The sequence below is a fragment of the Bombina bombina genome, chromosome 1 (assembly GCF_027579735.1).
Source record: "Bombina bombina isolate aBomBom1 chromosome 1, aBomBom1.pri, whole genome shotgun sequence".
Taxonomy (NCBI): domain Eukaryota; kingdom Metazoa; phylum Chordata; class Amphibia; order Anura; family Bombinatoridae; genus Bombina; species Bombina bombina.
In genome coordinates this window covers 490,671,705-490,685,495 of record NC_069499.1, presented here as the reverse complement: position 1 = coordinate 490,685,495, position 13,791 = coordinate 490,671,705, and the positions used below count along the sequence as shown (strand labels likewise).

The window sequence follows — 13,791 nt, the reverse complement described above, 5'->3', positions numbered from 1 at the left end:
ACTTTCTAAAAACTAAGTTGATGTATTGTAACAATAAATTGTTAGTATAGTTTGTTATTAATGGGATAGGAAAGTCAAAATTAAACTTGCATAATTCAGAAAGAGTGTATAATTTTTAAGATACTTCTGAATTCACTTCTATTTTCAAATATGCTTCATTCTCTTGGTTTCCCTTTTAGAAAAAGAATACGCACATATCCTATACTAGTGGGAGCTAGCTACTTATTGGTGCCTGCACACATTTGTCTCTTGTGATTGCCTGACTAGATGTGTTCTGCTAGCTTCCAGTAGTGCAATGTTTTTCCTTCAGCAAAGGATAACAAGAGAATGAAGCAAATTTGATAATAGACATAAAATGGAAAGTTGTTTAAAAGTGTATGCGTTACCTGTCCCTTTTAGTGCATCTTTCTGAAATTAACATGTATACTAGTTTAGTTCTCTCTTCCTTTTTCTTTTATAGAATGACATAAATCCAGTGTTTGCAAATTAAATATTGTGCTAATTCCACGTAAAGATGTCTGGTTTTAGTCCTGAACTAATCGATTACCTGGAAGGGACTATTTCTTTTGAGGAGTTTGAGAAGCGTAGAGAAGAAAGGCTTGCCAATGAGAAACAGGTAAGCTTACTTTGTGGGTGTGGTTAATAAGAAGTATTAAAAATAGCCTATGACTTTCAATGCAGGACATGACACAGCTTTGTTTGTTTAAACTTGTAAGACTGATAGCCTACTCATTGTTGAGTCTTTTTTTTTTAATCCAGTCATTTATTGTTTAATAAAGCTTACATTTTTTTTTTTTTTTAGTAATTTTTTTTTTTTTTTAAAGCAGTCAACATTATTTTTAAAAATTGTATGCAAATTTATATAATTAATTTCCGGAATAATAAAATAAAATATAGTGAAGTGTCAAGTCAAGGGTACATTTTAGAAACCATTCCATTCTGGCTTTGAAGATGTTTCAGGATGTTAATGTTTTAGAAAATATCCTATATGAAATGTCACATAAAGTATTTCATTGAAGAAACATTACCTTCTCATGTGGGTATTTACATTTTTGAAAAGCTTGTGTTAAGCTGGATAATATATGTTATTTAAAATTGTAATTCTCCACTTACTATGAATCTTAGCTCAGATAAAGACCTGGGATCATGTTTCCAACCCTGATGGATCTGATTTCTTAAAAAAAAAAAGGAAGCAAATTTCACCCAGCTGTTTTACTTTATTGTCAATGGACCAGCATGTGTAAGAGTAGCACTCCTCTATGTGTGAATTATTATGTTTAGTGGCATACGATACAGCAGATCTCTAGATGCCTGGCTACTTCAGAACATTGCAAAGCTCAATGCTTGTAAAGTCTTAAGAGGATATGGTGATGATTTTTTGGTGGTTGCTGGTATTCGTGTTTTGGTTTTTTAATAATTTTTTTTGACCCTTCTACTACTACTTCCCTTAATTTTACTTAACACCTAAATAATTAATGTGTTTATGTAAACAATAACATTTTGCAGTTTAATACTAAAGTCTGTAGTAATAATGCATGAGGCATCAAACACTCCTTCCTGTGGGCTCCTACCTATTCTGTGAGCTCCAAAGCGATTTTAGCTTACTTCTGCAAGCTACTAGCCTGAATCCAGAGCCCTTCTCCCTTACCCATATGAGCTACTAGCCTGAATCCAGAGCCCTTCTCCCTTACTCCTGTGCGCTACTTGTCTGACTCCAAAAGCCCTTCTCCCTTACTCATGTGAGCTACTAGCCTGACTCTAAAACCCTTACTCCTGTGAGCTACTAGCCTGAATCCAGATCCCTTACTCCTGTGAGCTTCTAGCCTGAATCCAGATCTCTTCACCCTTACGCCTGTTAGCTACTAGCCTGAACCAGATCCCTTATCCCTTAAGCCTGTGAGCTACTAGTCTAACTCTAAAACTCTTCACCCGTATGTCTGTGAGCTACTAGCCTAACTCCAGAGCTCTTCTCCCTTACTCACTCTTGCGAGCTACTAGCCTGACTTGAAAGCCAATCTCCCTTACTCCTGTGAGCTGCTAGCCTGAATCCAAAACCATTCTCCCTTACTCCTGTGAGCTACTAGTCTGAATCCAGATCCCTTCTCCCTTACTCCTGTGAGCTACTAGCCTGACTCCAGAGCTCTTCTCCATTACTCACTCTTGCAAGCTACTAGCCTGACTCCAGAGCTCTTCTCCATTACTCTTGCGAGCTACTAGCCTGACTTCAAAGCCATTCTCCCTTACTCCTGTGAGCTGCTAGCCTGAATCCAGATCTCTTCACCCTTACGCCTGTGAGCTTCTAGCCTGAATCCAGATCTCTTCACCCTTACGCCTGTTAGCTACTAGCCTGAATCCAGATCTCTTCTCCCTTACTCATGTGAGCTACTAGCCTGAATCCAGATCTCTTCACCCTTACTCCTTTGAGCTACTAGCCTGAATCCAGATCTCTTCACCCTTACTCCTGTTAGCTACTAGCCTGAATCCAGATCTCTTCTCCCTTACTCCTGTGAGCTGCTAGCCTGAATCCAGATCTCTTCTCCCTTACTCCTGTGAGTTACTAGCCTGAATCCAGATCTATTCACCCTTACGCCTGTTAGCTACTAACTTGAACCAGATCCCTTCTCCCTTACTCCTGTGAGCTACTAGCCTGAATCCAGATCTCTTCTCCCTTACTCCTGTGAGCTGCTAGCCTGAATCCAGATCTCTTCTCCCTTACTCCTGTGAGCTACTAGCCTGAATCCAGATCTCTTCACCCTTACGCCTGTTAGCTACTAACTTGAACCAGATCCCTTCTCCCTTACTCCTGTGAGCTACTAGCCTGAATCCAGATCTCTTCACCCTTACGCCTGTTAGCTACTAACGTGAACCAGATCCCTTCTCCCTTACTCCTGTTAGCTAGTAGCCTGAACCAGATCCCTTATCCCTTAAACCTGTGAGCTACTAGCCTGACTCCATAGCTCCTCTCTTACTCACTCTTGCGATATACTAGCCTGACTCTTAAGCCATTCTCCCTTACTCCTGTGAACTACTAGCCTGACTCTAAAGCCATTCTACCTTACTCCTGTGAACTACTAGCCTGACTCTAAAGCCATTCTGCCTTACTCCTGTGAACTACTAGCCTGATTCCAGAGCTCTTCTCCCTTACTCATTTGAGCTACTAGTCTGACTCCAGAGCTCTTCTCCCTTTTGCCTGTGAGCTACTAGCCTTACTCCAGAGCTCTTCTCCCTTACTCATTCTTGCGAGCTACTAGCCTGACTCCAAAGCTCTTCTCCCTTACTCACTCTTGCGAGCTACTAGCCTGACTCCAAAGCTCTTCTCCCTTACTCCTGTGTGCTACTTGTCTGACTCCAAAAGCCCTTCTCCCTTACTCATGTGAGCTACTAGCCTGACTCCAAAACCCTTCTCTCTTACTCCTGTGAGCTACTAGCCTGAATCCAGATCCCTTACTCCTGTGAGCTTCTAGCCTGAACCAGATCCCTTATCCCTTAAGCCTGTTAGCTACTAGTCTGACTCTATAACTCTTCACCCTTATGCCTGTGAGCTACTAGCCTGACTCCAGAGCTCTTCTCCCTTACTCACTCTTGCGAGCTACTAGCCTGACTTCAAAGCCAATCTCCCTTACTCCTGTGAGCTGCTAGCCTGAATCCAAAGCCCTTCTCCCTTACTCCTTTGCACTATTAGTCTGACTCCAAAGCCCTTCTCCCTTACTCCTGTGAGCTACTAGCCTGAATCCAGATCCCTTCTCCCTTACTCTTGTGAGCTTCTAGCCTGAATCCAGATCTCTTCTCCCTTACGCCTGTGAGCTACTAGCCTGAACCAGAACCCTTCTCCCTTACACCTGTGAGCTACTAGCCTGACTCCATAGCTCTTCTCCCTTACTCACTCTTGCGAGCTTCTAGCCTGACTCTAAAGCCATTCTCCCTTACTCCTGTGAGCTACTAGCCTGATTCCAGAGCTCTTCTCCCTTTTGCCTGTGTGCTACCAGTCTGACTCCAGAGCTCTTCTCCCTCACTCACTCTTGTGAGCTACTACCCTGACTCCAAAGCCCTTCTCCCTTAATACTGTGAGCTACAAGCCTGAACCAGATCCCTTCTCCCTTTTATCCTGTGAGCTACTAGCCTTACTCCAGAGCTCTTCTCCCTTACTCACTCTTGCGAGCGAGCTACTAGCCTGACTCTAAAGCCATTCTCCCTTACTCCTTTGATCTACTAGCCTGAATCCAGATCCCTTCTCCCTTTCTACTGTGAGCTACTAGCCTGAATCCAGAGTTCTTCTCCCTTACTCCTTTGAGCTACTAGTCTGACTCCAAAGCTCTTCTCCCTTACTACTGTGAACTACTAGCCTCCCTCCAGAGCTCTTCTCCCTTACTCCTTTGAGCTACTAGTCTGACTCCAAAGCCCTTCTCCCTTACTACTATGAGCTACTAGCCTGAACCAGATCCCTTCTCCCTTATGCCTGTGAGCTACTAGCCTGACTACAGAGCTATTCTCTCTTACTCACTCTTGCGAGCTACTAGCCTGACTCAAAAGCCATTCTCCCGTAAATCACTCTTTTGAGCTACTAGCCTGAATCCAGATCCCTTCTCCCTTACTACTGTGAGCTGCTAGCCTGAATCCAGAGCTCTTCTCCCTTACTCCTTTGAGCTACTAGTCTGACTCCAAAGCCTTTCTCCCTTACTACTGTGAGCTACTAGCCTGAACCAGATCCCTTCTCCCTTACACCTGTGAGCTACTAGCTTGGCTCTTCTCTCTTACTCACTCTTGCGAGCTACTATCCTGACTCAAAAGCCATTCTCCCGTAATTCACTCCTGAATCCAAATCCCTTCTCCCTTACTACTGTGAGCTACTAGCCTGAATCCAGATCCCTTCTTCCATACTACTGTGAGCTACTAGCCTGAATCCAGATCTCTTCTCCCTTTCGTTTGTGAGCTACTAGCCGGACTCCAGAGTTCTTCTCCCTTACTTTCTCTTGCGAACTACTAGCCTGACTCCAAAGCCATTCTCCCTTACGTTTGTAAGCTCTTCTCCCTTACTCTTGCTTACTAAGCAGGAAAGGCAGATGCTACTTCTTTTTAGATTATTCCCAGCTTCTTGAGCAGCTCCTGGAGAAAGCAAAATTGCCCTTCTCACCAGGCAACAGTAAATTTTTGGCAGGGATGGGATCTCCTTTTATTTCCATGCTTAACTTCTCTTCTTCTCCTTCATTGGCTGCATAGTCTAGACTGTCACACACTAACTCAGTTACTATTAAGCGATAGAAATTTTGGGAGCGATCCTACACGCTATACTGCCAAAGAATTAAGAATTTTAGGTTAGAGAGAGCAAGTCCCATTCCTTCATATTCCATCAGCAACTCATGCCTCAGATTGGGGAATTGTATATCTCAGGAGATAATGGTACACTCAAGCACTGGAAAGTATGACTAGGTACAGGTCTCAAGGTCTGACTGGGTCAAGCTTTTAAGTTGTCATTGACACCTTGGTGCCTGGATTTGTCAAGCCTTATTTTAATGTAGACCTTAACGATGGTTTATTAGTGAAAGTATTTTTTTGTTTTGGTGTTTAGTTTATTTATATATACTACATCAATTGAGTTTGATGAGGTATAAAATCATGAGTACATTGTTAATATGAATTTTTACAACTGCTAATACTATAGTCCAAATGAGAAATAGTTACATACTAGTTTAACTGCCAATGGTTAAAAAATAAACTTATTCATTCATTTAAAAGCGGATGTACACCAGGAGTTGTAATTTCAGATACCCACTGGTGTAATTTTGCTTTTAAATAAACAAATTAAGTCAATTTTTGAACTGTCTGTTAAATGAGTGTGCAGCTCCTTTTTTTTTGGACGTAAACACTGATTAGCACCACTATCAAATACTTTCTTTTTTAACAAATGCTTAAATGAGTGTAATTAACTACATGTTACTATTAGCATTTTTATCCCTTAAATAGTTTTGTGCTTCAGTTTTCAAAATGTTTTAAGCTCTGAGCTTATGCTTTTGTTTTCTATCAACCTTTCTATTTGTTTCTCTTAGGATTCTTTAGAAACAAGTGCAGATGCTGCAGAGTGTAATACAGACGACGCTAGTATTCCATCCACATCAGGAAAAGGGCGCACAAAACGTCATAACATTGACGACGATGATGATGACGGTATATATCATAAGCTTTGTAAACAAATCTTTAGAGAGGGATTTAGAAAAAATGTAAAGCAAAATCAACATAAATGTCGATGTAGCAGAAATATGAATGTCCTAGAACAAATTATGCTGACGCAGTATATATAAATATTTGACTGTAAAATGTAACTTTATTAAAAAAGTTTTGATTAACAGAATTATTTTTTTACATGTTAATTATGTTGGCACCTTGTTGTTATTTTCTCATCTTATTCTGTTTGATGATGTTTAACAGAAGAGACCCCAGATGGTGTTAGCAAATCAATTCATCGGGCATTTGCATCAATGATTGGGGAAGATGAGGACGATGAAGATGAGGAAGAGGAAGAAGAACAAGATGGCGAAGGGGAAGGAAATCCAGAACAACCTTCTGTTGGAGACGTGTTTGCCTTGGAAATGGAAATAGATCGAGAAAATAAAAAGATGATGAGAGTAAATTATTTACAAAATAGTCCAAAATTGCACTAATTTGTAGACAAAATCTTGAAAAGCATTTGAAATGTGATTTATACAGGCCAACAAAAAGTAATCTTTATAAGCCATTATATGCAGTGTAGGTGACTGTGAATGGCCTGATTAGCAAGTAAAGGTAGCGATCTGCATTTAGCTCAAAATATGACATTGTATATAGAAAAAAAGTATCACCCATTTTGAGATTTTGGGTTCCTGAGAAAATTTGCTAGTGATTTAATAGTGTTGCAAGGCAGAAACATATCTAACTTGGTCATGGGATTAATAGTTTTGCATGGCAGAAAGAAATCTTGCTAGGTCATGTGATTAATAGTGTTGCATGGCAGAAAGAAATCTTGCTAGGTCATGTGATTAATAGTGTTGCATGGCAGAAAGAAATCTTGCTAGGTCATGTGATTAATAGTGTTGCATGGCAGAAGGAAATCTTGCTAGGTCATGTGGTTAATAGTGTTGCATGGCAGAAAGAAATCTTGCTAGGTCATGTGATTAATAGTTTTGCATGGCAGAAAGAAATCTTGCTAGGTCATGTGATTAATAGTGTTGCATGGCAGAAAGAAATCTTGCTAGGTCATGTGATTAATAGTGTTGCATGGCAGAAAGAAATCTTGCTAAGTCATGTGATTAATAGTGTTGCATGGCAGAAAGAAATCTTGCTAGGTCATGTGATTAATAGTGTTGCATGGCAGAAAGAAATCTTGCTAGGTCACGTGATTAATAGTGTTGCATGGCAGAAAGAAATCTTGCTAGATCATGTGCTTAATAGTGTTGCATGGCAGAAAGAAATCTTGCTAAGTCATGTGATTAATAGTGTTGCATGGTAGAAAGAAATCTTGCTAGGTCATGTGATTAATAGTGTTGCATGGCAGAAAGAAATCTTGCTAGGTCACGTGATTAATAGTGTTGCATGGCAGACAGAGAGATGTTTCTCTGTGGTTAGTTAGGATTAGCTTGCATAGTGCATATAAGCAATATCTGTAATGGCTTTGTTAGCATTCTGTTTATATGAGATGAACATATTTTAGCATATTCTCCTTCCTTTCATTTGTTCGGGTCTGTAGATCAAATATGTTGGAGTGTTTATCAAAACGTATGGTTGTTCTAAACACTTCATGGATTTGCATTATTTTAGTTGAAATGGTTTGCATTATAATTAATTTTTGCTACCTTTTTAATTTTGTGTCACAATTTTGTGTCACAATGGCCATATTAATTTACTTCAAAGTGTCTTCTAAGGAATAACAGTAATAACTGTTTACCTGAAGTAAATCTTCCTCCCGTCCAAACTCCTGCTGAGATGGTCCGTGCAACGTGTCAATTCATTTTAGTCACATTCACAGATAAAATGATTATCTGAATCACAAATTTTAATGTTTAAGAAATGTGTGGAAAATGAGAGAGCAGTTTGTGCAAAGTGAAACATTTATGCAGTACCTTTAACAGAGAAACATAAGTCCCTTGCACACAGATTATGTTGAGCTTTCTATATCTAATTCAATGTATCATTTTCCTTTATTGACCTATTTTTTTGCAATCCCTATTTGGGTTAGGAGAAGAGGCCTCGTAGTAAACTTCCTAGAGCTTTGAGAGGCCTTATGGGAGAGGCTAATATTCGATTTGCTCGAGGAGAGAAAGAAGAAGCCATAATAATGTGCATGGAAATCATCAGACAAGGTATATTGTTAGTGCACAAATGTAAATGTGGATTTGATACATTGCTATGATTGTGTGTTCCAGTTGTAATTTAGTGATTGAATTGCGCAATTAATTACGTAACCTCTATACTATGCTTATAAACTATATTTAGTGTTTAATGTCCCTTTTAAATTAAAGCTGTATCACTTGTGCAGGTCCTGCTAATAGTGACTTCCTGTTAAGCTAATAGGCTGTCAGGTATTATCTGCTAGTGCTCATTGGTTGACAGATATTTTTTTACCAATGCTCACTGAGCATTATTAGGAAGTATTTTTTAAGTGAAGTGTACAACTACTACTGGTATGTTAGTTTAAAATTAAACCGCTTTCACAATATATTTATTAATTCTATAAAGTATGTTTAAATGCTGCATTTTTAAATGTTGATAGAAAAGTTTTGAATACAAGATATTCTAACTGACAAAGCGCAATCTTTTATTGGAATTTTCATATTTATGTATGATTGTTTTCCAGCCCCCCTCGCATATGAACCCTTTTCAACTCTTGCCATGATATATGAGGACCAAGGTGACATGGAGAAGTCACTGCAGTTTGAGCTGATAGCTGCTCATCTAAATCCCAGTGACACAGAAGAATGGGTTCGCTTAGCAGAGATGTCTTTAGAACAAGACAATATCAAGCAAGCAATATTTTGTTACTCCAAAGGTATGTGGGCAATTGTATTGAAATATTTCAGTATGTATGGCACAATGACACAACACTATCTTCATAAAAAAAAAAAAAAAAAAAAAAAAAAAATATATATATATACACACACACATAGAAAAGGGTGCAAGGAGTTGTGTACTCTACAGACATCTAGCCTTAAAGGGCCACTATAGTTATAAAATGAAACACTCTAATTTGTTAACTTATGTCATTTTAACACTAGCAACATTACAAATGGGTTAAACACATAATTGAAGTACTGCTGCTGGTCTCCTGCGGAAACTGCTGCTGATCTAGTCAACAGTACTACTCATAAAGTCGCTCAGTTTCTCGAATGGTACTTCTGCTGTGTGTTTAACGCCTTTGCAAATTGCTAGTGATAAAATGGCGTGCTCTAACGAAAGGAATCACCCGTTTCATCTTTGTTGGGAAATTATTAAATAAAAGTGAATTCAAGATATCTTTCAGCTGACAGACAGAAGTGATTTTCTACACTCTCTGTATTCTTATAAAAGGGCAGGATTTTGTAGATGGTTGGAGAATCTAAAGGGCCATTATTGTGGAGATATTATTTGCTCTAATTCTTTAGAGCATTTAATTTTAGCACTAGTGACCCTCTAACTCTATGACAGGGTTAAACATATAGAGTTGCAGGGTTGCTAGTGCTTAAATTAAATTCTCTAAATAATTAGAGCATGTGATTTTTAGCTATAATGGCCCTTTAACTATTGTAATCTATTTCCATCTTTTATGCACCACAAAGCACCAACTGTGGCTTCTGAAATGTGTTTTGTTTTTTTAAACCATGAACTATGTATCAGATACTTTATTTTTATTCTGCATTTATAAAAGCTCACTGTACATAATTTAATTATGTAACAATATTTATCTAATACATGTAGAATTATAGAACGCAGTGATATGACTCCATTTACCTCTGTCCATCTTGTTGTCATTAATTCAGTGCCTCACGCTCTCCCGTACTAAGCCTCTATCACTGGCCGTGCACCGTTTTCACTTGCCCAGCCACTGTCACTGGATTTGCATCACTCACCTCTCTCTTTTCAGACCTTTTGGTCACAGGCTTGTCCCCACCCACTTAACCAACTTTCATAAAAGTATGGACCCCTATCTGCTCTCTCTCTTCCAGCCTCCCTCACTGGCTCACTTCACTGCTCACGACCCTGCCCCTCTGACAATGCAGCTATTTTTGTTCCTGGCCGAACCTCTCACTCTTACTGGCTCAGCCCTCTCACAGACTGACCCCCTTACACTCTGTTAAAATAAAGTGCTGACTCCTTCTTGTTAGTGACATGCTTTATACTTCTGTATTAGCTTGGTGCTTTATATATTATAGTATAACTAGCGAGATTGTAGGGTGGTTTGCCCTGTTTGCATTAAAGAGACATAGGGGAAATGGTATCCCGATTGCAGACAGACAAGTTCTCAAGTAACCTGCACCTGAAAGCCTCAAAAGCTGTGAATGCAGCTTAATAAATCTTGCCCATAGTATTGTGATGTTTTTATTAATGAAAGAGCATGTTACAAATATTTTTGCATAAAAAAGGGCTATGTAAATTTAAAGTGAACATAAAAGGAAGTGCACGTGTGCATCTGAGCCCTGGGACACTACTTTTTATTTTATTTTTATTAAAGTTTTACAAACATAGGAAAAACAAAAGATACATTTCAGGTTTTTTTTTCCTGATGCAATCAATCTAATTATAGAGACGGGTAGGTTAACTAGTGTAATCTTAGCAATACAACATGTTTAGGGTATATCAGCTGTGATCAAATGCATAATTACATTCAAATAGTAACTTTATGTTTCCCGCATGATCTTATGGGGGTGTTCTACAGTGTATATAGATTAGATAGTTGATCGCAATGAGGATAACTATTCTTCCCAGTAGAATTTTACAGAATAGTAGAAGTCACTACGACTGGTCTGTTGATATTTTTCTAGTGACAACAACCATGTGATATGTCTCCAGTCTTGTATAGTAGGTATTGACATCTTTTTCCATAGCCTGGGTATCAATTGTCTGGCACCACTAATCATGAGATAGGCAAGCGTTTGTTTATATTTACATTTTAGTTTGGGCAGTTTGTTAATTAAAATTATCAAGGGATCAAACGGTATTTCATGTGTTAGGACATGCTTGATTTCTGTGTGGATCTCTTGGGTTTTAATATTGGGCATTCCCACTAAATGTGCGCAAGTGTTCCCTCTTGTCCGCAACCTCTCTAATAAGTATCATCTGTGTGTGGTTATATTTTGGCTAGCAGGCTAGGATTAAGGTACCATCTACATAGTATTTTCAAGTTTATTTCACTGATGCTCATAGAAGAGGGTGATTTACCCATGTGTCTAAAGATTGTGGTCAAGTCTGTTGGTGCAATTTTTTTAGAGTGTATATCAATTAATATGCAAAAGGGCAATAAACAGAGAGAGGAGGCTGTACCGGTGTAAGGTGCAGCCAAAAAGACCAGGAGAAAAGCAATCACCTTAAATAAATGAAATGCTAAAGAATGTCATATAATAACAAATGTAATCAAAATACATAAAGCAAGAAATAACAATCCTAAATAAATATAGCACATAACATTGAAACATACATAGAACAGACAGACAGAAAAACACATGGGCCCCTCATTCAGCTCCTAAACAATGACCTAAGCCGGCAATAAAGTCCAAGTTCACAGCAGTATGAAACACCATTCAAAGCAACAGCAGTTGTAAATCCAATATGCGTGTGAATGGATTAGATGAAAAAATTATGATGAAAAACACAAGTTATAACGAATGGTAATGATGATTAATGAAGGTAATGAATGTATGAAACGGCACAGCAGTGATAATAATACAGCACTCACAAATGTAGATGAAAAATGAATCACTTAGGCCAGCATGGAGCACATAAACAAATTCAGCGTTCCTGCAATCATCAAGATCTTAATGCCTAGTGTGGGGTATCCACATGAGATGGGGTGTGAGTGGGGTCGAGTGTTAAAGGTGTTCAGACATCCATAGTGTAATGAGCGATAGTTCATACCAAACTCAATATACCCCGGATAACAGTCTCACAATTGAACAGTCCCAATATTACTCACTACTCCTCCACACTACGGCTATCCGTACATCGACTACGTATCATGAAGCAGGCACTGAAGATCCAACAAGTGGGGGGATCCCACGGACAAGACGCTGCACACCGACGCGTCCTTCTGCGCGTTTCACTCCTTACTCGCAGCACGGAGCTTCTTCCGGGTAGTGATGTGGTGTGTTAAGGAACGTATCTTATTGGTAGTAGGGAGACCATGTTACTGAAGGGTCATAGATCCTTAAGATGGCAATTCGTTTTTGGGGCAGCAGCCATAATAAATAAACAAATCAAGCAGCAATGTGTTTCAAGTTGCCAAACAAAATGCTTTTTAAACTACTAACTATACTTGATCATTGAAACAATTCTCACTTTAGCAAAACAGACAAAAACACAAGGACAACCATAAAACAGGAAACCTATCTAAATATTTAATCATATTTACAAAAAACTACATGTTGAAACCTAGGTATTAAATATTGATTCTGAATAGAAACACTTAATCAATATTAAATGTGTACAAAATTCTATGTAGATCTGTGTAATGGGATACATTATTTATTTATTTCTGCTATAACACTATTTGATAATTTACATATTCAAAATATACGTGAAGGGGCACATTGATATCCTAGGAGGGCCCTGAGAGTAGGGAAGATGTATAACTTTAATACATAATTAAAACCCAGATATTAACTCTTTGGGAGAAAAGAAGCAAACTCAATTTTTTTGTTTAGTCCTATAGGGGACAAGGTTCTCAGATTATAAATCCATCTTGTTTCTTTTTGAAGAAGGATGGTGTCAATATTGCCACCTCTTCTATGTTGTTTCACTTGCTCAATTCCAATGAATTCCAAACTATCCAGTTTGGAGTCATGGAACTGAGCAAAGTGTCTAGCGATTGGGCTGTCTAGGTTCAATTGTTTAATATCATTGCGATGTTCATAAATACGTGCCCTAAATTCTCTATAGGTTTTACCTATATAAAAACAAGGACATGCACATGATAGCAGATAGATAATACCTGTACTGGAACAGTTAATAAAAGATTTAATATGATAACTTTTACCAATAGTGGTTTCAAACGTCTTGGTTCTCTTAACGAAGGAACAGGCTACGCAATGACCACAGGGAGAGCACCCCACAATGTTTTGTGAAATGTTAGATAACCAATCCTTTTGGGTCACCTCATAAATTCACTTTTAACAAGCAAATCTTTAAGGTTACTGGATCTCCGTGCTGTCATTGACGGGTATTCACCTTCATCATGAGATGATAAATGCCAATTGTTTTTGAGAATCATTATCAACTTTTGCCAATGTGAATTATATTTTGTTATGAACCGTATTTTATTTTCTTCAGTAGGCTTTTCTCTCTGACCATACAGTAGGTCATGTCTTGATTTAAAGCTCAAAATTTTGCTCTCTTTACTGCTCTTTTTGAGTACCCTCTCTTGTGGAATCTGTCAGCCATTTCCAAGGCCTGCTTGTTATAAGTGTATACATCAGAACATGCTCTACGTAAGCGAAGGAATTGCCGTAAGGGATTCCTTTTTTCAAATTTTCAGGATGGTGACTGGTACCTAGCAGTACACTATTAGAGGCAGTGGGTTTTCGGTACACTTCTGTGTGGATCAAGTTACATTTCTTACTTATGAGCAGATCTAAA

General features: G+C 38.6%; 1 protein-coding gene across 2 annotated transcripts in view; it reads left to right on the top strand.

The window, feature by feature from the left end:
* Window positions 1-13,791, top strand: part of GTF3C3 (general transcription factor IIIC subunit 3) — a 209,707-nt gene that overhangs the window by 11,584 nt on the left and 184,332 nt on the right. For both annotated transcript variants that reach the window (XM_053698555.1, XM_053698556.1), the window contains exons 2-6: window positions 461-616; window positions 6,045-6,162; window positions 6,424-6,620; window positions 8,207-8,330; window positions 8,825-9,016. In XM_053698555.1, coding sequence (XP_053554530.1) covers window positions 515-616; window positions 6,045-6,162; window positions 6,424-6,620; window positions 8,207-8,330; window positions 8,825-9,016 — 733 coding nt within the window. In that variant the 5' untranslated portion in view covers window positions 461-514. The remainder of the gene's footprint in view (window positions 1-460; window positions 617-6,044; window positions 6,163-6,423; window positions 6,621-8,206; window positions 8,331-8,824; window positions 9,017-13,791) is intronic.